The sequence below is a fragment of the Trifolium pratense genome, linkage group LG4, assembly GCF_020283565.1.
Source record: "Trifolium pratense cultivar HEN17-A07 linkage group LG4, ARS_RC_1.1, whole genome shotgun sequence".
In the NCBI taxonomy this organism is placed as follows: Eukaryota; Viridiplantae; Streptophyta; class Magnoliopsida; order Fabales; family Fabaceae; genus Trifolium; species Trifolium pratense.
The window spans coordinates 1,186,167-1,211,630 of NC_060062.1; the positions used below are offsets into that span (position 1 = coordinate 1,186,167).

The window sequence follows — 25,464 nt, forward strand, 5'->3', positions numbered from 1 at the left end:
ACGATAGTCAACAAAGACAAAATTGCAAACTGCTGGTAAATTAATGGATCTAATTCATCAATCTTACTTTTAAAATTCAATGGACCACTATTATTATTAATTTTAAATCTAATGGATAGTGACACAATTTATTTTATGTTTTTTTTTTTTTAAAACTTGGTATCCGGCCTTAGGACCGATTAATCCAAGGGAACCAATCCCACTGCCCACTTGCAGGGGCCCTATTTAAAGCCAAAGTTTTTATTTATTTTATGTTTGTCTTTTATTAGTTTATACGATTTTATATACACACAATATGTATATTTTTTTTAAAAATTTGGTATCCGGTCCTAAGACCGACTAATTCAAGGGGATCAATCCCACCGCTCACTTGCAGGGGGCCCATTTAAAGCCAGTTTTTTTTTTCTCTATATGGACTTAGCCCACCGAAATTGACACCATGTGGAATCGAACATGAGACCTTGAGAGGAGCATACTCCAATGACTCAAACCAACACCACTGGAACAATCCCAAGTGGGTTAACTAATTAAATATATTTTACAAATACAATTATTATTATTATTTTAATACAACTTATAAATTTTTGGCATTTCGTACAAAATCACTTAAAATCTGCCATTGCATGTATAGAAAATGGTTTTTGTATAGAAGAAAAATTGTATTAAGATTAACTTTTTTTGTTTTTGACTTATTGTATTAAGATTAACTTAAAACGTTGGATAATTGAACGTAAATTTTAAAAAGATTTTTTATGCCTTCTAAAGAAAAACGAATTTAATTTGTCAACTTGTGTACATATAGGCATACATTATCTTTTTAAACGAACTCATTGTGTATACATATACCGGAACGCATTATGTTAGTGCTTAACCCTTTGTTACTACAAACTTATCTGAACTTAATGAATAAGTTTTTTCAAAATAAAATTAAAGTTTTTTATATTAAAGGTAAATTGTTGTTTTTATTAATGAAAAACATTTTATTATATGAATTGCATTTCATTTTGGATTTAGTAATTTTTATGAGTCGCAATAGCAGGGCACCACATGGTTCTAGTGCATGTGATTGTTGCATAACTAGGGTGTGACCCGTGCTTCGCACGGGTGGATTACATTTAAAATCAAATTTTCATAAGACCCCAAAAGCCAAATCTAAACACAAAAATCAAAAGAAAATATTAGTCTAAACAACAAAGAACAAATAAAAGAAGGAGCTAAATACAAAGTAGTAAAACAACGACATTTCTCCCCACAATAAATCTGCATAGAAATCTTAATCAATAATCCAGTCAAACTACCAAACAACGAAGATGGGTGGATAATCCATAGTGAAACTAACAAACAATAAATCTGTCAGTTTGATAGGTGTATACACAAAAAAAAAAAGTTATTAAAAAAAGTTATCTTTATTTTTTTATAATTATTGTCTATAATTTGTTTTGCAACTATAATAAAGAAAATACACAAATTTTTATTAAAAAAAGAGTTAAAATATGTTTTTTGTCCCTAAATGTGAAAGCATACAAAAGTTTGATTAAAAGTAGAGATTAAAAACATTGACGGAAAAAACTTTAGGAACTAAAAAGTGCGAAAAAAAATTTTAGGAACTAAAAACAAAATTCTGAAAAACTATAGGGACCAAAAACATATTTAACCCTTAAAAAAAATACACAACTTTGTTCTTTGAGGTATGGCCGTTAAAATGGACTAAGCCGTTTGAGTTGGCTCGCCAAACCCGAATATATGTAGGGTTGGACATTAAAATACTTTTTTTATGGTTTTTTAGCCCGACCCGAAAAATCTATTTAAAATCAGGGCTAGCAGGTATAGTACACGAGTACAAGTATGACATTTCAATTACTAAAATATAACTTATAATTATTTTTATAAGAAGGGCAATAAGAAAGAGTTTCTATAATTCCACATTATATGAACTTCTATTAATATTCGTTTGTATATACAAAAATGTTATTTAAACATTAAAACCCAACAAAAATACGGTGCTATTCATATATACCTTCATTTTTTATTTTTATTTTGTTTTATTTTCTTCTTCTCCGAGTTACTACCGTTCTTCCTCCTTCCATCACTGAATCACTGGCCGTCAACACCACCACCATCACTGTTAGCCTCGCCGCAGATTTGCAGCAGTGCCAGTGTCCTTCATCGTCCTCCATCACAGCCACTGCCACTGCCACCACCGTCCTCATCGCTCTCACTCGCCGGATCTCTCTCTAGCTATCAGCTCTCTATCCCCCTCCGTCCACGACATCCGTTCTCACCACCACAATCTTCGACCTCCACCAAAATTGTATTCTGCTGCAATGTTTATAAACAAGACTTTGAGTTCTTCAAGTTCAAATTGAAATGATCATTGTAAATTGGTAGTACCTGTAAAATCAAGTAAAACTTGAAATTAATTCGTGATATACCACTTGTGGGAGAATGAAATTCTAAAATACAGAGTACTAATAAACATTTGAGAAAGTAGTAGTACCAATAGCCTTTGTTGGGGCTCAAAAGTCAAATACATAAGTTACAAACAAAAGTTCACCCAATCTCAGAACCAATAGCCTCTATGATACAAAGTATGACAATAAAAGCAACACAAAAAGAAATGAAATTAATTTCCTGCACAAACACATCATCCCTCAAGCCTAAACTTGACAATAAGGGAAATAGCAAAACTCAACAAACAAGCTTATGCACTTCAATTAAACATTAAGGGAAATAGCAACCAAGTAAGTTCTACCATTGACAAAATATCAATCAAAACCCAGCAAAACTCAACAAACAAGCTTATGCTTAAATTCAATAGTTAAATTAAATACATCTCCTACATAATTATGCAGGCTACATAAGTCTAGTAGCCTTTCAATTAGGAACTCATCCCCCAAGAATAAACTACACTCCCAATCACAACTATTGTAATTTATTTATAGGGACTTAAGAATGACTTGATTGACCAAAAACATAAACTTAGGAGTTATGATGAAAATGTTATCTGCAACAAAAACTAACCAACACAGACAGAAAACTTAGGATAAAAATTGAAACTTTATGAAAAGGGTTAAAAGAAGAGAAGAGTACCCGAGTAAATTCTGAGAAAAACAGCAGAACCAAGACCAGCATGATTAATAATCTCAACAAGATTTACCATATTAGGACATATTAGGAATAGTAGTATTAATTAGTTTAAAAATAGTTAACTTTTATTTATAATAGTAATCAAAATTTAAAGAGTTTTTTTGCTTATATTTATGTCTAGAGGGAGTATTACGGGAGCTAAACCAAAATTGGCCCATATTGGATGGGGATAAACACCTATTAACTCTATTTTAAACATGCCTATAAAAAAATTTCAAAAATTTAAGAGTTTAATCTATGATACTTGCGTGAATTTAGGTTTAGTAGGGTTAAAATTATATATGTGCAAGAAAAGACCAAATGCATTGAGAAGTTCTTTTTTTTTAAAACAACATTAAGAAGTTCTTTAAGTTTCATTTTATAACAACTATGTTGTTTAAGGTGCTTAGATAACAAATAGGTCCTATAAGTTTTTTAGCTAATAAATCATTCCTTTAAATTTTTAATTTGTTGCATTGCCCTTCTTCCGGTTATCTTTCATTTCAGTTGGGTCTCCACTATCTAGGCCTCATGATCGATATTAGATCGAACCTCAAATTCATCAAAATTAACGGTCACATCAACATTTTGTAAAAATTAAATAAGAACTAAATTGTTACAAACGTGAAATTTAAAGGATATCTGAATGCATATGAGTCTAAAATAATAATAAAAATTAAGTAAAGACTAAACTTAACAAATCCCTATTTTATAGGGACAAAAAATATATTTAACCATAAAAAGTTATAAACTTTTTCACGACATCATTATTCTATATAAACTAATCTCTAGTTCTTCTGTTGTCACAAATCAAGAGTTGATTTTGAATTAGAGAAAAGACTAAGATTTTGATCACCATGGCAACTAGATGCTTAGGCTTTGCAACATTAGTGCTTACTGCAAGCATCTTAATATTAGAAATTTCTTCTCAAACTGAATGTGGTGGTGACATATCTCAGATTAAAACCCAATGTAGAGGTTTTGTTGAAAAGGATGGGCCAAAAATTCCACCATCAGAACCTTGTTGTGAAGCAATGAAAGGTCTTGATGTCTCATGTCGGTGCAAATATGTGACTCCAGGTGTTGAGGCTAAAATCAGCATAGAAAAAGCTTTGTATGTAGCTCAAACTTGCCAATGCCAAAATATTCCTACAGACAAGTGTGGAAGTAAGTTCATTTCTTTATTTCTTTTAATCCTAAGAATATTTGATTTCATTTTTTTTTCCTACGCGCTTTTCTGTGAACTCACTAGGTTAGGTCTATGTCCCTCCAGTTTTTGTACATATTTTTATTTTTCTTTTTTAATAATAATATGAGTTATAGGTGGAAGATGGAGAAGGATAGATCCGTTGTCTATCCTTACCTTGATATTTAAATGCTCTTAATTTATAAAAAAAATTATTATTTTTTTGGAAAAAATGATTTAATTTTCAATATGTACAATTCTAATATTGTCAAGTATAAATGTGACTCTTTCAGGTTATACCATTCCTCATTCTGCTCATTCAAAGGCTTGATGCCAACGTTGGGCTGGGTGTGCATGCAACCAATTGTATTAGCTTGATATCAAATTATATGTATGAATAATAATATGCCCCTGCAACAATGAATTATATGTATGAATAATAATAATAATAAAAAATAAAACATATATATGACGTAATATAATATGTTAAGTGTCTGAAGTTTGAACTCAACCCCTAGTTTAGTAATATTTGTTTTGAATTTGTTTTCTATAGAATCGTTCATTTGAGAAAGCAGAGACAAATATAAAAATTTCAATAGGTAGGAAAATGAATAAGCGATATATAAGATGATGACATCATTGTTATTAAGAAAACAAAATGAAAATTATGAAAATTAATTTATAGCATTATATACATCTGAAAAAGGATAACAATTCTATAGGTGATGTTGAACTTGATTATGGAAAAATCAAAGAAAAATAAACATGTTTGTTCACGGTGAAGAAACAAAGTGGAAAGTAGAGTGCAAACTTCATAAAACATTTAGTGGGGATATATAACTGCAGCAAAATGTACGCTATTAACCGCCGCAAATTAGATCTATAAATTTCTTGGGATGTCATGTTGGGTCTTAATGTGTTGGGTGAATTGGTTAAATCGACAATGACATTGTCCTATTTAGAGAATTTTTTAAGTGAATCGCTATATTTTAAGGCGCATCTTATTTAGATATACTCCCTCCGTTCCAAATTATAAGGGAAAATTGGTCGAAGAAAATTGATGTATTTGGTTAAGAATTTGGACTAAATACATCAATTTTTGTTGACCAATTTTCCCTTATATTTTGGGACGGAGGGAGTATACTGGTACACTACTGAGTGGATAATTCTAATAAATCCATAAATAATATTATTTAATATAGAAAAATTAATAAGTTGCAAGGCTTTATTTAGTGCACGCATTAATTTTATTTTCTGTGTTTTCATCCTCTTCAAAGTTCAGACTTCAGTACTTTTAGCTAGTTAATTTATTGATCAAATAATAAAAAAATATAAAAATTATTCATACACAGATGAATAAAAAATAACATGTGCGTATATATTCTATTTGACGGAATGAATATTGTTTTTACTTAATAAAAAAAATCTTAACATTTAAAAAATGTAACTACTTATATAAAAAAAATAAAAAATTGTAACTACTGTCAACGGAATGAGTGTGTTAGAAGGTGTGATATTAGCATTCCTCAGAAAAATGCTAGGGTCACACTCTCTAACACGCTCCTTTAAACGCACTCTCACTTATTGGTCCACATCGTTCCATTTTGTTTATTGTTTACCTGGTATCTGGTTTAGTAGGTTGAGAGAAAAAATATTAAAAAAAATAAGGTTTAAATGCAGTTTTACCCCATGTTTTGAAAACTTTGGAATTTTATCCCCCTATTTTAAAATTCGGAATTTTACCCCCACTTTTTTATAATTTGTTGAATTTTGCGCCCCACCAAAATTCTGCACAAAACTGCTTTCGAGTCTCAACTTCAAAGCTTCGCACAGAACTTAATTTGGATCAATAATCCACAAAACTGATATCCAAATGACCATAATCGAGTTAGGTTACCACAAAATCCAAAAAATAATTACTAATTTTGCAGAAATCTACTTCTGACCTTCTAACCTTCACTAAAACGGTAATTAATCTCTCTTTGTAACTCCAAATTTAGTGGGGTTTGATTCTGTGAAAAGATAATTCGATTACGGTCATTTCGGTATACGTTTGGTGAATTATTGATCCAAATTAAGTTGTGTGCGAAGCTTTAAAGTTGTGACTCGAAAGCAGAATTTTAGGGGGGGCAAAATCCAAAAAAATTATAAAACAGGGGGGTAAAATTTCGATTTAATCAAAACAAGAGGGTAAAACTGCATTCGGAATACAAGTGTTCGAGTTCATAGCATAAAACGGCTTTATCTTTAAGCCTACAATCGATATGAAGAAATACAATTGTCCGGAATAGTCATGTCTCCGGATCTGCAACGTTGAAGACGCTAGAGTCATTGAATCTGTATTGGATCCATAAAAATTTAGAATTGTTTTACCTAAGATGAATTATTTATGATTTTTTTAACGGAAAAAGCTTAAAAATTCATATTTAATTCATTCATTGTTAATAAATTTTAAATTTTTGCAAGAAAGATTATAATAATGTACTAAACATTGCCGCAAAAAATAATTCAAAATTTCAAATGATATATATGAGTTGCATAAAAAACAGGGACCAAAAACTGTGACAAAAAATGTTTGAGGACCGAAAATTGCTAAAATAGTTTATAAGCACTAAAAAAAATTTAAGATATTTATAGAGACTGAAAATATATTTAACAATACAAGGCTAAATATTTTCACCGATCGAAGTACAAACATAATATTAAGTTATTAACAAGATTTAATCTTCAACGAAGGGGAGTCAACTTGCCGGTACTGTCCAGAGGTTTGTGTGCTTTGTGATTCGGTGAATCAGTGATGGATTTTCTACATGAGAGTTGAGAGGTTTTTTTTTTTACTTATCCACATGAGAGGTTGTAGATAAAAAATATTAACTTTGTACGTATATAACAAATGAGTAAAGGAGTTGTCTTTTTATATGGGGATAACTGTTCTTTTTCTTTTGTTGATAGACGAAATAGCAAAGTCACTAAAAAATGACACAAACAAAGTGAAGAGACCGGGATTCGAACCTCGGTCATGACGTCCAACACTAGTAATTTTGGTATTTCTATCCGTTGATCTAGGATTTGTGTACGGGATAACTGCCAATTTATTTAAGCATAAAAGTTCCTTTTATTAAATTATGAATTGGCTGTAAAATGTGCAGAAAATTCGATCAAAAGTATTTCAAAGTAAAACTCATAGGAAAATTGCAAATTCTTAATAGTGAATGTTAAGTTGGACCTGCAATTTTTTATTTTTTGACACAAGTTGGACCTGCAAATTTTAATTAGTAGTTAATCAATTTTTTAGTCGGATTCTGACTTTTAAAGAAACTTGCAAAAAAATTGCCACAAAAGGGTACATGCATATATAGAAAATGGTTTTTGTATAGAAGAAAAATTGTATTAAGATTACCTTATGTATGATAATTGAACGTAAATTTTAAAATGAATTTTTATGCCTTAAAAAAAAAAAAAGAATTTGTCAATTTATGTACATAAGGGCATACATTATCCTTTTATACGAACTCATTGTGTATACATATACAGGAACGCATTATGTTAGTGCTCAACCCTTCGTTACTACAAAGTTATCTGAACTTAATGAATAAGTTTTTTCAAAATAAAATTAAAACTTCATATATATATTAAAGGTATATAACTATATATGCATTTGCAGCACGTTTCTAACGGGATCAAATTTTTATTTAGTAAATTGTTGTTTTTGATTATATGCAGTGCATTTCATTTTGGATTTACTAATTTTTACTTGCAAGCAGGGCACCGCATGGTTCTAGTGCATGTGGTTGTTGCGTAATATTGAGTGTGAGTATTGTAAATATCGCTATGTAAATATCTCTCTGGCCGGCCATGCCACGTTATCATTTATTGGAATCCTAAGTCAATACATTTCATGAGACCGGTAAACGACCGAATCTTCTCATTACATGAGATAATTGAAAAAATAATACATAGGATAAATCAAAATTCATTCACATTGGAAGGAGGTAAACACCTATTAATCCTATTTTAAACATGCCTACAAAAAATTGTTCAAAAATTTAAGTGTTTAGCTAATGATACTTACGTGAATATTTTCAAAAATTTAAGTGTTTAATTAATGATACTTCCGTGAATATTTAGGTTTAGTAGGGCTAAAATTATATATGTGTATCAATCGTTAATTAGTTCAGTGGTGATTGGCGCTGAACTTGGTAGGGAGGACCACGGTTCGATCCCTCGCAACTACGATCGGAAGGGGGCTGAAACCATTTGATGCCAGAACTGTCCCCCGAACCAGATTAAACTGGTAACGAAAGAAGAAAAAAATTATATATGTGCAAGAAAAGACCAAATGAATTGAGAAGTTTTTTTTTTTAAACAACATTGAGAAGTTCGTTAAGTTTCATGTTTTGTAACAATTAAGTTCTTTAAGTTGTTTAGATAACGAATAGGTCCTATAAATTTTTTAGCTAACAAATCGTTCATTTAAGTTTCTAACTTGTTGCATCGTTACTTTTCTTCCAGTTATCTTTTATGTTAGTTGGCCCTCATGATTGATATCAGATCGAACCTCAAATTCATCACAGTTAACATTAAAATTAACGATCACATCAACATTTTGTAAAAATTACATAAGGACTTAATTTTTACAAACACGAAACTTAAAGGACATCTTAATGCATATGGGTGTAAAATAATAATAAAAATTAAGTAAAGACTAAACTTAACAAGTCCCCATTCTTATAGAGACCAAAAATATAGTTAACCCTAAAAAAATTATAAACTTTCTCATGTCATCATTATTCTATATAAACTAATCTCAAGTGTTTCTGTAGTCACAAAATCAAAAGTTTATTTTGAATTAGAGAAAAGACTAATCAAGATTTTGATGACCATGGCAAGATGCTTAGGCTTTGCAACATTAATGCTTACTATAAGCATCTTAATGTTAGGAATTTATGCTCAATCTGAATGTGGTAGTGACTTGAATGTGATTAATATCCAATGTAGAAGTTTTATTGGAAAGGATGGGCCAAAAATTCCACCATCAGAACCTTGTTGTGCAGCAATGAAAGATCTTGATGTCTCATGTTATTGCAAATATGTGACTCCAATTATTGAGGAAAAAATCAGCATAGAAAAAGCTTTGTATGTAGCTGAAACTTGCCATAGCCAAAATATCCTACAGACAAGTGTGGAAGTAAGTTAATTTCTTTATTTTTTTTAATCCTAAAAATATTTTATTTCATTTATTAGTTTTTTGGGAAAAAAAAAATTCCATATATTTTTACAATTCTAATATTGTCAAGTATAAATGTGACTCAGGTTATACTATAATTCCTCGCCCTTCTCCTGTTCCTCCAAAGGCTTAATTGATGAGAACATTGGACTGGGTGCATGCAACTAATTAATTGTATTAGCTTGATATTAAATTAAATTATATGTATGAATAATAATATGCCCCGGCAATGAATTATATGTATGAATAATAATAAAATGTACTACGTAATATAATATGTTTTCTCTTCTTTTAATTTTTATTTTCAATGATATAATTTCAATATAAAATGTTATAAAAATATAAACTAAAATATATATTGGTCAAGTAACTTAATAGCTAAATATTTTACCTTATAAGATGAATAAACGGAGTCTGGAGTTTGAACTTAACCCAGTTTAGTAACATATACCCTCTAAAAATTGTTTCCGATTCAAGAGGTGGAAAAATGAATAAGTGATATATATAAAATGATTTTTTTTTTTATTTTTTACAAAAGTGATATATATATATATATATATATATATATATATATATATATATATATATATATATATATATATATAAATAAAATGATGACATCATTCTTATTAGAAAAACAAAATGAAAATTATAAAAATTTATTTATAGCATTATATATATCTTTTGTAAAAAAAAAAAGCATTATATATATCTAAAAAGGATATCAATTCTATGGGTGACCCACTTGGGTTGGTGCATTGATATTGACTTGAGTCCTAAGAGTGTGCTCCTCTTGAGGTCTGAGGTTTGATTTTCTCTGGTGCCAATTTGGATAGACTAATTTAATTTAGCTATTCTAAAAAACAATTCTATGGGTGATGTTGAACTTCATTATGGAAAAATCAAAGAGAAATAAACATGTTTGTTCCCGGTGAAAAACAAAGTGGAAAGTAGGGAAAAAGCTAAAGACATTCCATCAAAATTGTGTGGCTATGATCATTTTTAGTAATTTTGAGATGCAAAACTACGTAAAACTGTGTGCTTTTATTACTGCAGCAAATCTTGATCCAGAAGTAGAGTGCAAACTTGATAAACCATTTAACGAGGGTATATATATAACCGCTTCATATGGAAGACTGTTTTTTACCGCCGACATGTTGCATTATGTTTGCATTGAGGGATGCGAACAAGGTTTTTCTAATTTTTATATTCTTACACACTCACATTCTAAGTAGCGATGAGATAAACTGGGAATATCAGAGAGCGCGTGAGTGTCACGGAGACGCAAAAAAAAACTCTTAATTGTTAGACATAATGAACACCTGAGTTCAAACTCAGAACGTTCAAACTCAGAACCTCACACTTGTATGTCATTTTAAATAGTAGATATTTATATTATATTTTGGTTTCTTGAAAAGGAAAGAAAAAAAAAGGGTAATTTTTAATGATCTTTTACTGTCTATGTTATTTTATTGTTAAATAAAAAATACTAAAAATATCTGGATTATATTTATTATCCGACCAAAAGTGTCTCTGAGCTTGAGATTGATAGCCATGGAACTCTGTACTCATACCTTCAAAACTTCTCTCTTTTTCAACCCTTCTTTCTCTCTTCCTTCTTCTTCTTCTTCTTCAAATTCTCATCTTCTTCGTTTCAACAATACTCTTAAACCCTTCAAATTCAGTTCCTTCAATCTCTCATCTTTCATTCAACCTTCTCTTTATCATCATACTTCTTCTCCATTCACTATTTCAGCTTCTTCTTCTTCAGTTGAACTTTTCTCAGAAAATGATCGTCTTCCAGCTGAATTGAAGGTTTCTGAAACAACAGAATCCAATTCCAGAGTATGTTCATTTTTATTTCTTTTTACATTATCTGATCAGTTTTGTGTTGCATTGTTAATGTTGAATTTGGTTTTTAGATTTGTTAACATGTGATACATGATTTACAATAAATGGTAATTAATTAATAAATTAATTAATTAATGATGATTGTAATATCTACTACCTTGTGTGGACAATTTGGGTTGTATTTAAACAGTTTATTAGTTATATAACGTATTAATCAAGGTTTACACATTTCACTGTATTGACATTTGACACTGTAAAGAGTACCAAGAAGTAATATTTTCATATGGTAAGATAGTGAAATATAATTGGGCCATTTAGTAAAAAGAAAATGATAGTTGCTCTTCGCCCCCAGAATTGCTCACACTAAAAGATATCTTTTGGTAAGATTTCCACTACCAGGAGATATCTCCCGGTAGATGGGGGACGTGGGGGGATTTTGATCAATTTAGGGGAAGCGAATAGTAACTATCAAAGAAAATTTCAAGGTAGTTGTCAGGGCCGGCCAAAGGCTGTGCAGGGTGGGCTACTGCACAGGGCCTCAAAATTTTGTAGCGATTCAAATTATTGTAGCGATTCAAATTTGGAAAAAGTTGAATTGGTTTTAATATTGTAGCGATTCAAATTTATCACAATGTTCCCATTGGCTTAGTGGTTGTGTTATTTTGTGTTAAAAAAGGATACTAGATTCGAAACCTGTGTTGATTCAAACGCACGCACAACTGCATTTGGACGAAGAGTTCAACCACTAGCCCAATACAACATAGGGTAGACAAATACAATACAGGGTACACATAACATTTCTCCAGGCTATTCAATGGCTTCCATGGAAATGTGTAGATGTAACATTTACATTGTAACTATGTGCAAGTATTACTTTTTTTTTTTATAAGCATATGTTCAAGTATTACTAATCAACTGCAAATGAAACCCTTAAAATAAGACGATACTAAGTAATCTGATCACTGAATATATACTTCTGCATATCTTGCAGGTTAGATTGCATGTGGAGGTGCCACCAATAGTATGCAAGGACTGTTACGAAAGGGTCCTAGTTGAGTTTACGAAGCAGGCAAAGGTGTTATTGGTTTATGCTTTTCTTCAGCAAATTATTGTTTTCTGTGAATAAAGTGATCTTTCTGATGTCTGTCATGAGTAGTTAATGATTTTTGTTATCTAAATTGGAAGTTATAACCACGCTACATTGTCTTCCATACAAAATTTGAGGTTACTGAATTTTACAATCTTTAGATTATTTAAAATCTCAGGTTTGGGAATCTTAAGAAAGCATGCTACTAATACGTTATATGAGCTAATTTAACATTATTTTACATCAACAGATATCTGGATTCCGTCCTGGAAAACCGGTCCCGGAAAGTATTCTTCTTAGTTATGTGGGGATTAAAAACGTTCAAAAGGCTGTGATTGAATCAATATTGAGGAGGACACTTTCACACGCTGTGACAACGGTATGTTACAATCTGGTTTCTGTTTTTTTTTTTGGTCCTTACATTCTCTCATTATGTTAGACTTTTTGGATTCACTGTGCTTATTTGCGATGATATCCGTGAGTGATTCCTTGTTCTTAATTGAGAAACTGCTGTCGTACTAGAAAACAAATCTTTAAGTCCGTGCACATTGCACTAACACGAACCGATAATCACCGATTCCTCATTATCAAGTCTATGAAATGCCTTTGACATAGGAACTTGTTACTGAAAAAAGTGGATTATTGGATCAAGTATTATTTTGATCTTACACTTCAACATGTCATAATCAATTTTATTTTATAGGTTACTGGAAGGGCTTTGCAGGACTCCGTACGTATAGTTACTAAATTTTCTGAGATGGAGGGAACATATTCTTCTCACGGGCTTCTTAGGTAATATATACATTATGGTTTGATATGCATTTTCTATGACACTCATTTCTTCCTCCATTTCTGAGTCTATTATACCAAAACTCTTTTCTCTCATATAATAGAGCAAAGGAAGATTATAATGAAGAATACTCACATTATGAGTCGATGACTCTGATTATATTAATTATTCTAACTTATTTCACTTTTCCAGATATGAAGTCATTGTTGATGTTGCGCCAGAAATCAAATGGATTTCTGATGATGCATACAAAAATTTGAAGGTTGTGGTTGAGATAGACAATGAAATAGATGCTCACATAGCATCTGAAAAAGAATTTAGAAGGCGGTACAAGTCTGCCGGTGTACTGAAAGTTGTTACTGATAGAGGACTACAGGTGGTCGAATTTAATTTATGCTAATGGACACTAAAAATGATATTCATTTCAAACCTTAATGAGTCATTTTATTTGTAACATTTTCAAGTTCTACCAAACAAACATTCAGAATCTATCCATATTTAGTCGCGAGTTCGCAGCAAAATATTGTCATATGAATACCTTTTCCTGTTTACAGATTGGTGATGTTGTTGTACTTGACATCTCAGCAACAACCATTGATCAAGATGAATCAAATATCAAAAGTATTCCTTCAGCTGAAAGTAAAGGTCTGTTGATGCGCTTGAAATATGATAATTAACTTATTTGTGATCGCTGTTCTTTTGCAGTGATATATGATGATGATCATTTTTTCATTAAACATTATACTACATATGCAGGATTTAATTTTGATACAGATGATAGTGAAATATTAGTACCAGGTTTCCTTGATTCTATAATTGGAATAAGTCGAGGTGAAACAAAGTCATTCCCCATTGTTTTTCCGGAAACTTGGAAGCAGGAAAATCTCTGCGGTGTTCATGCTCAGTTTACTGTAAGTTTCTAATGCCGAAAGTAGTTTTCTTTTGGTTTTATAAGATACCAACTTATTCACCAACATGTATAGTTTGTGGATGTTTGCTATCTCGTATCTTTGATGTGTGTATGTGTGTGTGCGCGCTCATGCTCCCGTTGAACTTAAATGGATCAACTAATTGAGCTTCTCTTAACAGGTTGAGTGCAAAGAACTTTTTTACAGAGATTTACCAGAGCTGGATGATTCTATTGCTGATAAGCTTATCCCTGGATGCACCACAGTGGAAGAGGTGACTTTCTCTCTCTCTCTCTCTCTCTCTCTCTCTCTCTCTCTCTCTCTCTCTCTCTCTCTCTCTCTCTCTCTCTCTCAAGTGCAATTGTCATTGTAAAGTGTAAACCGAAGAATTATTATATTGGTTGAATTGCAAGTAAAATTCTCCGGCATGAATTTCCAGGTCAAAGAGTTATTGTTACATAGATTCCAAGAGATAGAGCAAACAGCTAGGGAACAAGCAACCGATAATGCTATATTAGATCATATTTCTAAGGTAACATATTTCCATATAACAATTCTTCAATTTCTGTAACTTTATTCGATTATTCAATTTCTGTAACTTTTTCGCTTTAATATTCATACTGTCATTTCAGATGGTAGAAGTTGATATACCTCCATCCTTGTTTGAGGAACAAGGTAGACAGCTTTATGGATCCAGCCTATTAGAAATGCAGGTATTGATTCAAGTAGCAACATTCTTCGGCCAATCATGAAAATTGGATAGTTTGACTCCAATAATTTTACATTTATTTATTATTTGAATGGAAAAATGAAGAGTATTCTCTCTCGGGCGTGCACATTTTTTATGTACTAGTTCTTATTCAGTACAATTGTTATGCAGACAAAAATAAAACTAAATGAGCAGCAGCTAGCTACTCTATCAAGTCCAAAGGCCGTGAATGAATATCTTGAGCATCATAGGGAAAATATAAAAAATTTAATCAAACAGAACCTGGCAGTTGGTGACATATATAGGCGTGAAAATCTGCAGGTAGATATATATATCTGATTTAAGATATGCATTTTATACAAATATTCCACATTGTCAAAAGACGATAGACGTGTATTAGGGCCACTCATTTTAATCTGATTGAGAAATAATTTGGGCCTATGTCTTCTATAGCTTCCTACCGAAGACATTGTGAAAGAGGTTGAGAATTCCATTGCTGAATTCAAACGTCAACAACAAGAGTATGATGAGGAGCGGGTAAAAGAACAGGTTTGCACCTTACTTTTAAATTTGCTTACTGTTAATTAGAGGTGGGAATAGGCTAGGCCGAGCTAGGCTTTGCCAAGCCTGGGCCTGGCCTGTCAAAAAATCTACGGCCTGAGCCTGGCCTGTGGCCTATCATAGGCCTAATTTTTAGGTCTGAGCCTGGTCTTTTGAAAGCCTGATGTGGCCCGTTGACCTGTTTAAAAGCCTATTTCATATGAACATATTTAAATAAATAATTATATTTTTTTTAAATATACTTATGTTCGAATAAACCAATGTTCCTTTTGATATTTAACATGATATTTTAGAAATTTTGACTATATATGTCATCATATTTTAATTCTAGTTTATAATAATACATTTATATATGTTAAAAACGAATGTAGATTAATAAATTTAAACTACTTAAAAAGTTAATAGATTTATAATTTAACCAAAGTACAAATTTTAATATATAAATTATAATCTTAGTAAAAATATCATTCATATTAAGTTAAATAGGCCGGCCTAATAGGCCTCAAAGGCTTTTTTAATGGCCTGCGGCCTGGCCTTTTTAGCTAAATAGGCTTATAAAAAAGCCTTGGCCTGCTCTATTTAAAGAAATAGGCTGGCCTGGCCTGAGCCTGTGTAGGCTGGGCCTTAAGGCCCGGTAGGCCGGCCTGGCCTGTTCCCGCCTCTACTGTTAATTTGTTTTCAAATATTTTTTTCGGCTGCTTAATCAATGCATTTATGCACATCCAAAATATAAAAAAATAAAAATATTATCAGTCGTCTTTAAAATGGACCTGCATAGGGAATGGTAGGTTACATTGCATTTTTAAATTTCAAGGAGGAAATTTGTGTTTTGAACTTCTCTCTTTCCTTCTGAAGGTTCAAGAAATACTAGAAGGAGCTAAGGTGCTTGAATGGTTGAAAGAACGTGCAGAGATTCAGTATATAACAAGATGAGAGACGACCACCGACCAAAACAAATTAGGAAAGTGAAATTGCAGATCCATTTAAAGGGTTTTCTTTCGGCCAATGTAAGTTACAAGAAAATTAACTATTCTTGATTGAATTTGTAGTAATAATTTTAAGAATAGAACCATGTATTACCAGTGATGATTATAAATCTTTCCATTGAAAGTAGAAAGCAATAACAAAACAGTAGGAAATAGTACAGATTCTATTTAAAACTCAAATCATTCCAACAACTATGTATCCGTTGAAAAACACCGATATATTTCTCGTTACACATGCACTTCAAATGTTAATCCCAAAAGAGAAATAAGCAATGTGATATTCAAGAATCTTTGTATCTCTGTACTCGCCTACTAAATATACTCGGCAGTTAAAAAAGAGTGGCCTTAAAAATATTCTTTATCGATCTCCACCATTTGTAACACCAATTGAAGCATGCTTGATAGAATGTACATAGTGAAGTTGTCATATATGCATTAATTGCCTTTCTTGTAATATCTGCCCAAGTTTTGTGTAAAGAGCTAGCTGTTCCTCAAAACCAAGATCCCGCATTATCTACACGATAAATATAAAACAAAATTATTCCTGACCTATGTAGCACCGACACATATAGTTTACATTCAGTTTCGTGCATTTTAAATTATTACTGTATTATTGTCGACGTGTCAGTGTCTGTGTTAGTGTTTTATAGGTCACGACAAAACATTTGATTGTTTGGTCTCTAGGGAAATGTCGAGAGTGAAACACACCCTTCTGTTTGACCTATACCTATGCAACATTGGGACTAGAAAAGTAAGAGGTGGAAACAAAATCCTCAAATTTTCACATGATTGAAAACTATACAATAAATTGCTTAAACAAAAATCTCACCTGGTCCAAAAGCACATCAATGGAATAGTCATGTTGGACAACAAATGACTGATGATAAATGTAAACAAAAACAGCCATCACCATCTGAAAATAGATGCATAATACATTATAAAACACAACAGCAGCACCAAACATTGTATACTTTATTACACATGTCATACTCATAACAAGAAACTGAAGGTTCTTTTTATGAGCTTGTTCTAAGCATTATTTTTTGTGCAAACCTGGCAATCCATTCTGTCAGTGAATCCACCATGTCCAGGTATACTGTCACCAAAGTCCTGGATTCATTGAAAGATATTAATGCTACATTTCATATGGTTGCAAAATAAACCCTACTATAAAGATCAATCAAGAACATACCTTGATTTTAAAAGCTCTCTTAAAACCGCTAGCAAAAAATCCTCCGAACGGTGCTATGATAGACGCAAATAGTCCTAGCCATAAGGCATGCCATTGTACTGGCAAAACCGCTATCTCTTTCTCAGGTATCTACGAAATGTTGCAAAATGAAAAATAAAAAATCTTTGAAGTCATAAAGCTATCATAAACATAAAATATGAATGATAATCACATTCACGTCAACATAAAGAATCCGCACTTACCCAATGAGAAATAAATTCTGGCATTGGAATGTACTCTGGCTTAAAAATAGGGTCAGGGTCACACTCAAGCCAACCTGTTGATAAATCCTGAAATTATTACACCAAATGATCAACATTAGCAACAGCTCAAAATCAAACATGTTCTCTTAATCTTATGTGACTGAACTCAATCAAAAAATTTACCTTCCTTGGACATGTTAGCCACTGGAAGCGACCTAGAAAGTTTGCGAACTGCACAAATAATCGGAAATCGTCTTTTTGAGAAATAATAATAACACAAAGATATCATCAAATCAATTATCTTTCCAGTTTGTTACCGTAAATGCAGCGATCATAGTTGCAACAGATGCTCCAATAAAACCTTCCCATGTTTTCTTTGGAGATAATTTGATCAGAGGTGTTTTTCCAAAGAAGAAACCAAAGAAATACGCAGCAACATCATTCATAGCAATAAGCAACGCAGGGAAAAGAAACCTTTAAAATAATGTTAACATGTTATGAAAGCGTGAAGAATATAACGAAGTTATCAGTAACAGAATAAATTAATATGTATCACAAGTAATGTTACCAGAAAATTCCTTGAAATATATTAGCTACCGTGAATGCAGATTGCGTAAACACGACAATAAGTATCATATGTGTCCATGCATACTGGCCAAATTGATATTTGTAGTATCTTTTCTTTAATGAAAGAATAAACCATACGAAACCTGAAATCATACATGAAATTTTACTAACAAACGAATTTATTATACGATAGGGCAATGCCGGACACTAGTACTAACCTGCAATATATAGGAAGTAACATATAACCATCTGATACTTGATGAGGTTACTGACGAGCCTATAGAAAATTTTCTCCGATGTCACTGTATTCACAAGGTGTTGACTGAGAATACGGCCATAAACATATAGCATCGCCGTGAAGAAAAAATGCCTAGACAATTATGTTGTATTCAGAATCTTATCTTTTGTGAATAAAACATCATGAACTGAATCAAAATTTGCAATATCATGCTTACCAATTCAAGAGCTTAAACTTAGGGAGACGTTTATCTTGATTAGCTCTTCTCAATAGATTGAAGAGCTCACTAGCCATAAATATTTGGATGACAACAATCATGGCCCAGATGTAAAGATGACCCATGTATATGATAAGTGAGACAAATGCTAGCATCCATAGAGAAGAATATGCACGAATCCACATTGATTTGTATTTAAATTTATCATTTACGAGTAAAATGGTTCCGTTTGATTTGAGTATTTCAGGAGGAATCTGTTACAAATAAAAACGCAGAATCACAAAAGACCAAGATATAACTAACATTTTCACTTAAGATATTCGGTATATGATTCAATAACACACGATGATACATGTTAAGTACCGCACGAACCTCATTTGAACGTCTTCTTTGACGAAGATTTGGCGTTCTTGGTGAACTACAACTATTATCCGCACTCGAATCTCTCATTGTTGAAGTGATGTGATATATTTTTCAAATAATTTTGGAGCTATTATATATGCATGGAGACTGAGAACTCCCCTGAGACATCAAACGGAAAAATATATTATATTATATCTCCAAGAAAAAATTCCTGAACATATATGATTATATTGAATTATCACATTCATGTATACTGCTAGTGTGGTTGATCGATGCAAAATGTTATGAAACAATTATAAGCACATATAATTGAATGTACATTACAAATACACAAAATTAACCATTACATATTTTCCCCTAAGCCATAATTAAGTTGCATGTGCTAAAAACGAAATTGGATCTAATTAACTATATCATCAAAATGGTAGACATACTTGGAGAATAGAGATAGAAAATGAGAGAAAAAAGATGAAGGAACGTTGAAGATGAGGTTTGTGTAATTGGATGTGGATTTGCTATGTTTGAGGAAAACAAAACGAGAATAACAGAAAACATTGATACAAGGACAAGACATATGTGAGAGAGAAAGAACATCAACTAACTAACTACGAGAGATACGTGAAAGTCTTCATTGACCAATCAAGGCCCCTCACTCAAACTCTAATATTCATAAGAAAGTAGTATAACCCTTTTCTACTTAATTGCTCTTTTGTTTTGATGTCTATACTTTTTTCTTTTTTATTTGGTTACCATGATTTTGATAGGAAATTTCTACTAGCGTTAGCAATGACTAATCTCTGTTAGAAAACTTGTGGAGTACACAATTCTATACACATGAGTCAGGAAATGAATCGCTGACCACTAGAGGTGGGAATAGGCCATGCCGGCCTACATGGCCTTAAGGTCTAGCCTACATAGGCTCAGGCCAGGCTAGCCTATTTCTTTAAATAGAGTAGGTCAAGACTTTTTTATAAGCTTATTTAGTTAAATATGTTTAGTTAAATAGAGACCATTAAAAAAATCGTTTAGCCTACTAAGTCGGTCTATTTAAGTTAATATGAATAATTTTTTTATTACTATTATTATTTATATTTTAAAATTTATATTTTGATTAAATTATAAATTTATTAACTTTTTTAGTAGTTTAAGTTTATTGATTGATGTACACTAATTTTTAACATATATATAAAGTTTTTCACATATATATATATATAAATGTACTGTATTAATATAAACTAGAATTGAAATATGATGATATATATAGTCAAAGTCTCTAAAATGCCATGTTAAATATCAAAAGGACATTGGTTTATTAGTTCAAAAGTATATTTAAAAATAAATATAATTATTTATTTAAATATGTTCATGTGAAATAAACTTTTAAACAGACTAACAGGCCACACTAGGCTTTCAAAAGGCTAGCTCATACCTAAAAGATAAGCCTATGATAGGTCATAGGCCTTCGATTTTTTGACAAGTCAGGCTTAGGCTTGGCAAAGCCTAGCTCGGCCTAGCTTATTCCCACCTCTTTTTTTTTTTTTTTGAAAGGGGCTTATTCCCACCTCTACTGACCACATGCTTAAATAGACCAAGTCATTAACCACTTATAGACCAATTCATTATTGATTTTTTTTCTTCACCACTAGCATCCGTGTCCCACATGACCGCATAATCTCGTTCGAGGGTTAGTTTTGACATCAAGTGGTTCCGATCATCTCGATGATCGCAGTTGCAGAGATCGAACTGTGATTCTTCCTACCAATTCATTATTGAAGATGTGTATAATTTAATTTTAAGAAAAGTTTAATTAGTACTATAATACTCTCTTCAAAATTTCTTTATCCCTATAGGTGTAAGACTACAAATTGATTATTGTAACAACTTTTTATATTGATTTTTATTGGAGGTTCTTATAATAAGAGGCCAAATCCTAATTTTGTTTTGCTTCTCCCGAACTGAGAAGTATTATTATATATTTTTGTTTAATTTAGGATTTCATGCATACGCCTTAAATCTCTCATCATTAGACTAAATTTTATGGCTTAAGGAGTACTTTTTTGTCAAAGTCTAGTGACAAGAAATTCATCCTAAAAAATAATAGTGTCTAAAGCTCAAACTTTCACCCATACATATAATGTGAAATCACCGCTAGTTGAATTAAGCTCACGGACGCGGTATTATTGTATGGCAAAACAAAATATGTTTCTATTTTTTAAAAAAATATAGTATGGTGCAAAAAAGTTTCACCGTTAAATTCACATGGCGTCCACTGTATAAAAATATACAACTTATAATTGTTTATTTAGAAAAAAAAATCTTATTATTGTCTATGTGACTTATTGAAATTTTTAAAATCAAATTGAAAGTAATTTTCTTTTAATAAAAACAACCTATATTACCAACAATGCATGGATTGGTTTAGAGGTCGATCTCTAACTTTTACATACAGATAAAATTCGGTTGATAAACTTTATATGTACTACAATTTTTCATCGGAGAATAATTATTGTTAAATAGAATTTCGTACTTATAATCTGATAAAGAAAAATAAAAAAATAGATTAGAAAAAATAGATCAAGCCCGACAAAACCCAAATGTTTCAGATGCAAAGATATAAGTTGATAACAAACAGTAATCACTAATCAGTAAGAAAAGATGTATCATAGTCATACTACTAGAAAAAAGGTATCATATGAGGAGAGGCTTTGCAAAGATTGTACATATATATACTATAAAATATAACCGCATGCATGAAATAATGTTATATTAATAAATAATCGTCGTTTATGTTAGCCAAGATGTACGATGATTGGCAAATTAATAATTGATTTTGATGTTTATATACTTGGATACTTATATAAACAAATACTATATATGCATGTGACTGCCTTAGAAATTGTGCATAATTGGCATGGCTGGTCAATGCAGCTATGTAAATTCTGAAGTTCGAGATATATATTACTATTATTTTGCCTTAGGCCACATGTACCATGGCCCAACCTACCTGCATTGTTGATTTTGTCAATTAGCATATGAATCTTGAATATCAATCAATTTGCAGACAGGAGTACATATATGTTTAGGAAAAAATGCACAACATGTCATTTTAGTGATGATTTAATTGTACGTATCTAACTTGTGTGAGAATCTATGTTTGTATATAGGTTTAATAACTAAGAACACACTATTTCTGTAAAGAAGTAAAAATACTTTCAGATTATCCACTAAAGAGATCTTCACGCTCCAGTATTGGATATTTAACCAATTTTCTCGTGAGATGAGTCAGCTATACAAATTCCGCAGGAAAGTTTGTCGGGGATTCGAAAAACCGCAGGAAACACGTAGGTTTTAGCTGGAAACCCGAATGTGCAGGAACTTCCGCAAGTAACGTGTTTCCTATTGATTTTTTGCCCAAATCTGCATGAAAATCCGCAGAAAAACAACAAATTTCTAGTAGGGATAGAATGATGGATATGTTCGTATTGAATGGTGGAGAAGGTCGAAGAATCGACTTCAAGTCAAATTTCTTCTCCTTTCGTTATTCATTGTGACATTATTATGTCTATGTGTAACTAATTAAATTCTTTTTATATTAATGTGATTAGGTCATTATATCGATAGTTGATGCTCTTAATGTTTTTTTTGTTGTAAAATTTCAAAATTGATCTTTTAATTTATTAAGTATGTTGAAAAAAAAACTTTTTTTAACAATAAATTCATGATCCGTGTAAAATATGTGAAGATCATCTTCAATTGACGAGTTCTCAAGTCTTTTTATATACTTGTAGGGTAGTGGAAATTCGTATAGCAGTCTATATTCATCTAGCAAATTGCCATTGATGTGCACCTAAAATATTTTTCAGTTGTTTGATTTATAATACGAACTAAATACACCAATTTTTCTTTATCATTTTTAAAAAATAATCAAAGGTAATTTTTTTTATTTTTGATGATATATATAGTAAATAAAATCCTACAGTATATTATAAGTTCGAAACAAAGTGTGTGGTCAGCGGTTTAACTCACGTGTATGAAAAAAAATTGGTTAGAAAAAAATAATTCACTTTGTGTGGCCATTCTTCGACAGATTAATCATTATTAACTGCGGTAAAAACTTTGTCACAACATATAGTACTCCCAAAAGAAAGGCAAATCCAATGAATTTTGGCATTTTTTCCCTAATAATTTGGGACGGATGGAGTATATCACTACTCTGAATAAAAAAGAAATTAAGGCTTTGCACCCAAAAGAAAGGCAGATCCAATGAATTATGAAGGGGTTTCCCGTGAGACATTAAAAGGATGGACAGCTTTAATTTATTATTTAGCTAACCAATTAAGAGGTTAGTTAATTCATAAAATAAAATCTACTGTAGTTATTATTTGTACGTTTTCCTAACTAAAATGTAAGCATATACTGTAGTATATATATGCATGCATGCACTTTGGTTTGTTGACATGATGACTCTATTAACAAAGCATGCCCCTGCAGCGTGATGAATTGATGATGATTTAACTAATCCATATATAGGCAGGCATGATTGTCATCATAAACAAACAATTTTATGCACCTCAAAATAATTACTAGTATGCTCTCTACCATTCAAACAAAATAAATTTATCTAAATTCCCATTTAAAATATAATTTCCACACACAAATTATTTTGATCCATTGGAACATGAGATCTTTACTTGAAATTGAAAGTGGGTGAGCTGTTGTTAGTGAACACTTGATTTTAGAGATAAATAAATAAATAAAATAGTGCATATTTAAACCTAAATCATGAATTAGGCTTTACTAATTACTAATGAAAGAATACAATTAAAGTTTTAAGTTCTGATCAACATTCATTTGAACAACTATATCTCTTTATACATATGTAATTAATTAGAAGCTTAAATTTCTTCATAGATTCGATAGTCATTATAAGAGAATGATTCCATCCCATGAAAATTCCACTAGATATTCTCCAATTTCAATATGAGCCATTAAAACTCATCTCTCTTCAACTTTTTTCTTTCTCTATTTTTTTTGAATCACTGTGATTTCATTGTATATATACGGTCATGTCATTGTAGACAATTCATTCCCCTCATTATAAGACGCTTGACCCTGATCTAGTGTGCCTCTAGCTAGGATGTATCCACTCGTTAGTTTGTTCAAGCTTTTATGAGTAATGGTGACCTATCCATTGTTAGAATAAATTCAACTTAAAAATAAATTGTTAAGAAGAATGCAAAGGAACCAATTAATTATTTATCTCTCAAGGAACTTCAAATTACTAGAATTGTTCCACTAAAACTTTAGGTTGAAATTTTTTTATAAAGGTAACTAGAATTAAACATGGCTGATATTGCAAAAGGTTGAACATTGCAAAAGCTTAATTATCATGACATACTTAGAGACAAAAATATAGGTGGCATCAAAGGATGGAGTCATTACTCATTTGGATACGAACGTGTTTGATTCGCTATGACACCCACCCAACTCCTGACCATGACCTTTGTCTTTGCCCCATATCTGGTCTTCCTTTCATATTCTTTTCCTTTAGTTTATTTATTATTATAATATTTCTCTTAAATAATTGATACTATTTGTTACAGTAACATTTTGAACACAAGGAAATTTTTTCCATTTGTCACCTAAGTTATCCTACGTACATGCAAATCCCCCTCGTCTTTTTGTTTTATTACAACGTTGCCCCTTTTACACTCTGTCTCAAGTCTCAGCCATGGTGAAAATTGTTTATTGTTGGTATTGAAAACGTATAAATATGACTTTAATTATGGTTTGAATTTGTAGTCGTCTAACTCTTTAGCACATTTAAGGGTTAGAATATGATTTTGGAGCAACACTTACCTAGTCACAATATTAAATGACATATATTGGGCTCACACACATAAATTTAAAAAATTTAAAGATAAAATGATGGGTTAATAATACTAAGTGATGATGTAACTAAATTAGTTTATTTTTACTTTTTCATCATGTATGTGTGTGCCCACCAATTCAATTTTATTTGTGGTTGTGCTTATCTAGGCTTTCTCATGATTTTGTTTAGCTTTGAATCATTTTTCGTCTTCTTTATTTTTGTGTAAAATTTCTTAGTTAGATACATTTTGCGTTTAACTTTCTTTTTTAATATATATTCATTTCGCTTCTTTAAAAAATGCTAAAGAGGTCAATAATTTTATTTTAGTTTTCATCATAAAAA

General features: G+C 31.3%; 4 protein-coding genes across 5 annotated transcripts; 3 read left to right on the forward strand and 1 right to left on the reverse strand.

Annotated features, from left to right (window-relative positions):
* The first annotated feature begins 3,943 nt into the window (after positions 1–3,943).
* On the forward strand, positions 3,944–4,751 carry LOC123920438 (putative lipid-transfer protein DIR1). Its single transcript, XM_045972693.1, has 2 exons — positions 3,944–4,293; positions 4,606–4,751. Exons 1-2 carry the CDS (start codon positions 3,984–3,986, stop codon positions 4,641–4,643), a joined length of 348 nt encoding a protein of 115 aa, XP_045828649.1. The 5' UTR covers positions 3,944–3,983; the 3' UTR covers positions 4,644–4,751.
* Positions 4,752–9,194: 4,443 nt separating this feature from the next.
* LOC123920629 lies at positions 9,195–9,672 on the forward strand. Its single transcript, XM_045972922.1, has 2 exons — positions 9,195–9,492; positions 9,626–9,672. The coding sequence occupies exons 1-2, from the start codon at positions 9,195–9,197 to the stop codon at positions 9,670–9,672; spliced, it is 345 nt and encodes a 114-aa protein (XP_045828878.1).
* A 1,338-nt stretch (positions 9,673–11,010) lies between these two features.
* Positions 11,011–16,605, forward strand: LOC123920439 (trigger factor-like protein TIG, Chloroplastic). 2 transcript variants are annotated; one of them, XR_006813671.1, is made up of 14 exons: positions 11,056–11,384; positions 12,382–12,465; positions 12,728–12,856; positions 13,181–13,269; positions 13,460–13,643; positions 13,822–13,912; positions 14,024–14,178; positions 14,357–14,449; positions 14,615–14,707; positions 14,808–14,888; positions 15,056–15,205; positions 15,338–15,433; positions 16,301–16,428; positions 16,483–16,605. XR_006813671.1 is itself a non-coding variant. In XM_045972694.1 (13 exons), the coding sequence occupies exons 1-13, from the start codon at positions 11,094–11,096 to the stop codon at positions 16,376–16,378; spliced, it is 1,614 nt and encodes a 537-aa protein (XP_045828650.1). In that variant the 5' UTR covers positions 11,011–11,093; the 3' UTR covers positions 16,379–16,605. The 2 variants fall into 2 exon arrangements, 1 of the variants encoding a protein (XP_045828650.1); XM_045972694.1 differs by having other exon boundaries at positions 11,011–11,384; positions 16,301–16,605.
* A 106-nt stretch (positions 16,606–16,711) lies between these two features.
* On the reverse strand, positions 16,712–19,833 carry LOC123920440 (phosphatidate cytidylyltransferase 1-like). Its single transcript, XM_045972695.1, has 12 exons — positions 19,685–19,833; positions 19,260–19,409; positions 18,888–19,141; positions 18,651–18,802; positions 18,434–18,575; positions 18,183–18,339; positions 18,049–18,096; positions 17,866–17,952; positions 17,624–17,752; positions 17,485–17,541; positions 17,261–17,344; positions 16,712–16,945 (listed from the first exon to the last, which is right to left on the reverse strand). Exons 2-12 carry the CDS (start codon positions 19,335–19,337, stop codon positions 16,856–16,858), a joined length of 1,278 nt encoding a protein of 425 aa, XP_045828651.1. The 5' UTR covers positions 19,338–19,409; positions 19,685–19,833; the 3' UTR covers positions 16,712–16,855.
* Between the last annotated feature and the right edge of the window lie 5,631 nt (positions 19,834–25,464).

Excerpts from the sequence above, each read along its gene's own strand:
- LOC123920629 (XM_045972922.1), top strand. The coding sequence starts at position 9,195 with ATGGCAAGATGCTTAGGCTTTGCAACATTAATGCTTACTATAAGCATC. Across the intron at positions 9,493-9,625 it reads CCAAAATATCCTACAGACAA|GTTATACTATAATTCCTCGC; the intron begins GTGTGGAAGTAA and ends AATGTGACTCAG.
- LOC123920440 (XM_045972695.1), bottom strand. The coding sequence starts at position 19,337 with ATGAGAGATTCGAGTGCGGATAATAGTTGTAGTTCACCAAGAACGCCA. Across the intron at positions 18,576-18,650 it reads TTACTTCCTATATATTGCAG|GTTTCGTATGGTTTATTCTT; the intron begins GTTAGTACTAGT and ends GTATGATTTCAG. Across the intron at positions 18,097-18,182 it reads CTATGATCGCTGCATTTACG|TTCGCAAACTTTCTAGGTCG; the intron begins GTAACAAACTGG and ends TTATTTGTGCAG.
- LOC123920438 (XM_045972693.1), top strand. The coding sequence starts at position 3,984 with ATGGCAACTAGATGCTTAGGCTTTGCAACATTAGTGCTTACTGCAAGC. Across the intron at positions 4,294-4,605 it reads TCCTACAGACAAGTGTGGAA|GTTATACCATTCCTCATTCT; the intron begins GTAAGTTCATTT and ends TGACTCTTTCAG.
- LOC123920439 (XM_045972694.1), top strand. The coding sequence starts at position 11,094 with ATGGAACTCTGTACTCATACCTTCAAAACTTCTCTCTTTTTCAACCCT. Across the intron at positions 12,857-13,180 it reads TTTCACACGCTGTGACAACG|GTTACTGGAAGGGCTTTGCA; the intron begins GTATGTTACAAT and ends TTTATTTTATAG. Across the intron at positions 14,708-14,807 it reads TATTAGATCATATTTCTAAG|ATGGTAGAAGTTGATATACC; the intron begins GTAACATATTTC and ends CTGTCATTTCAG.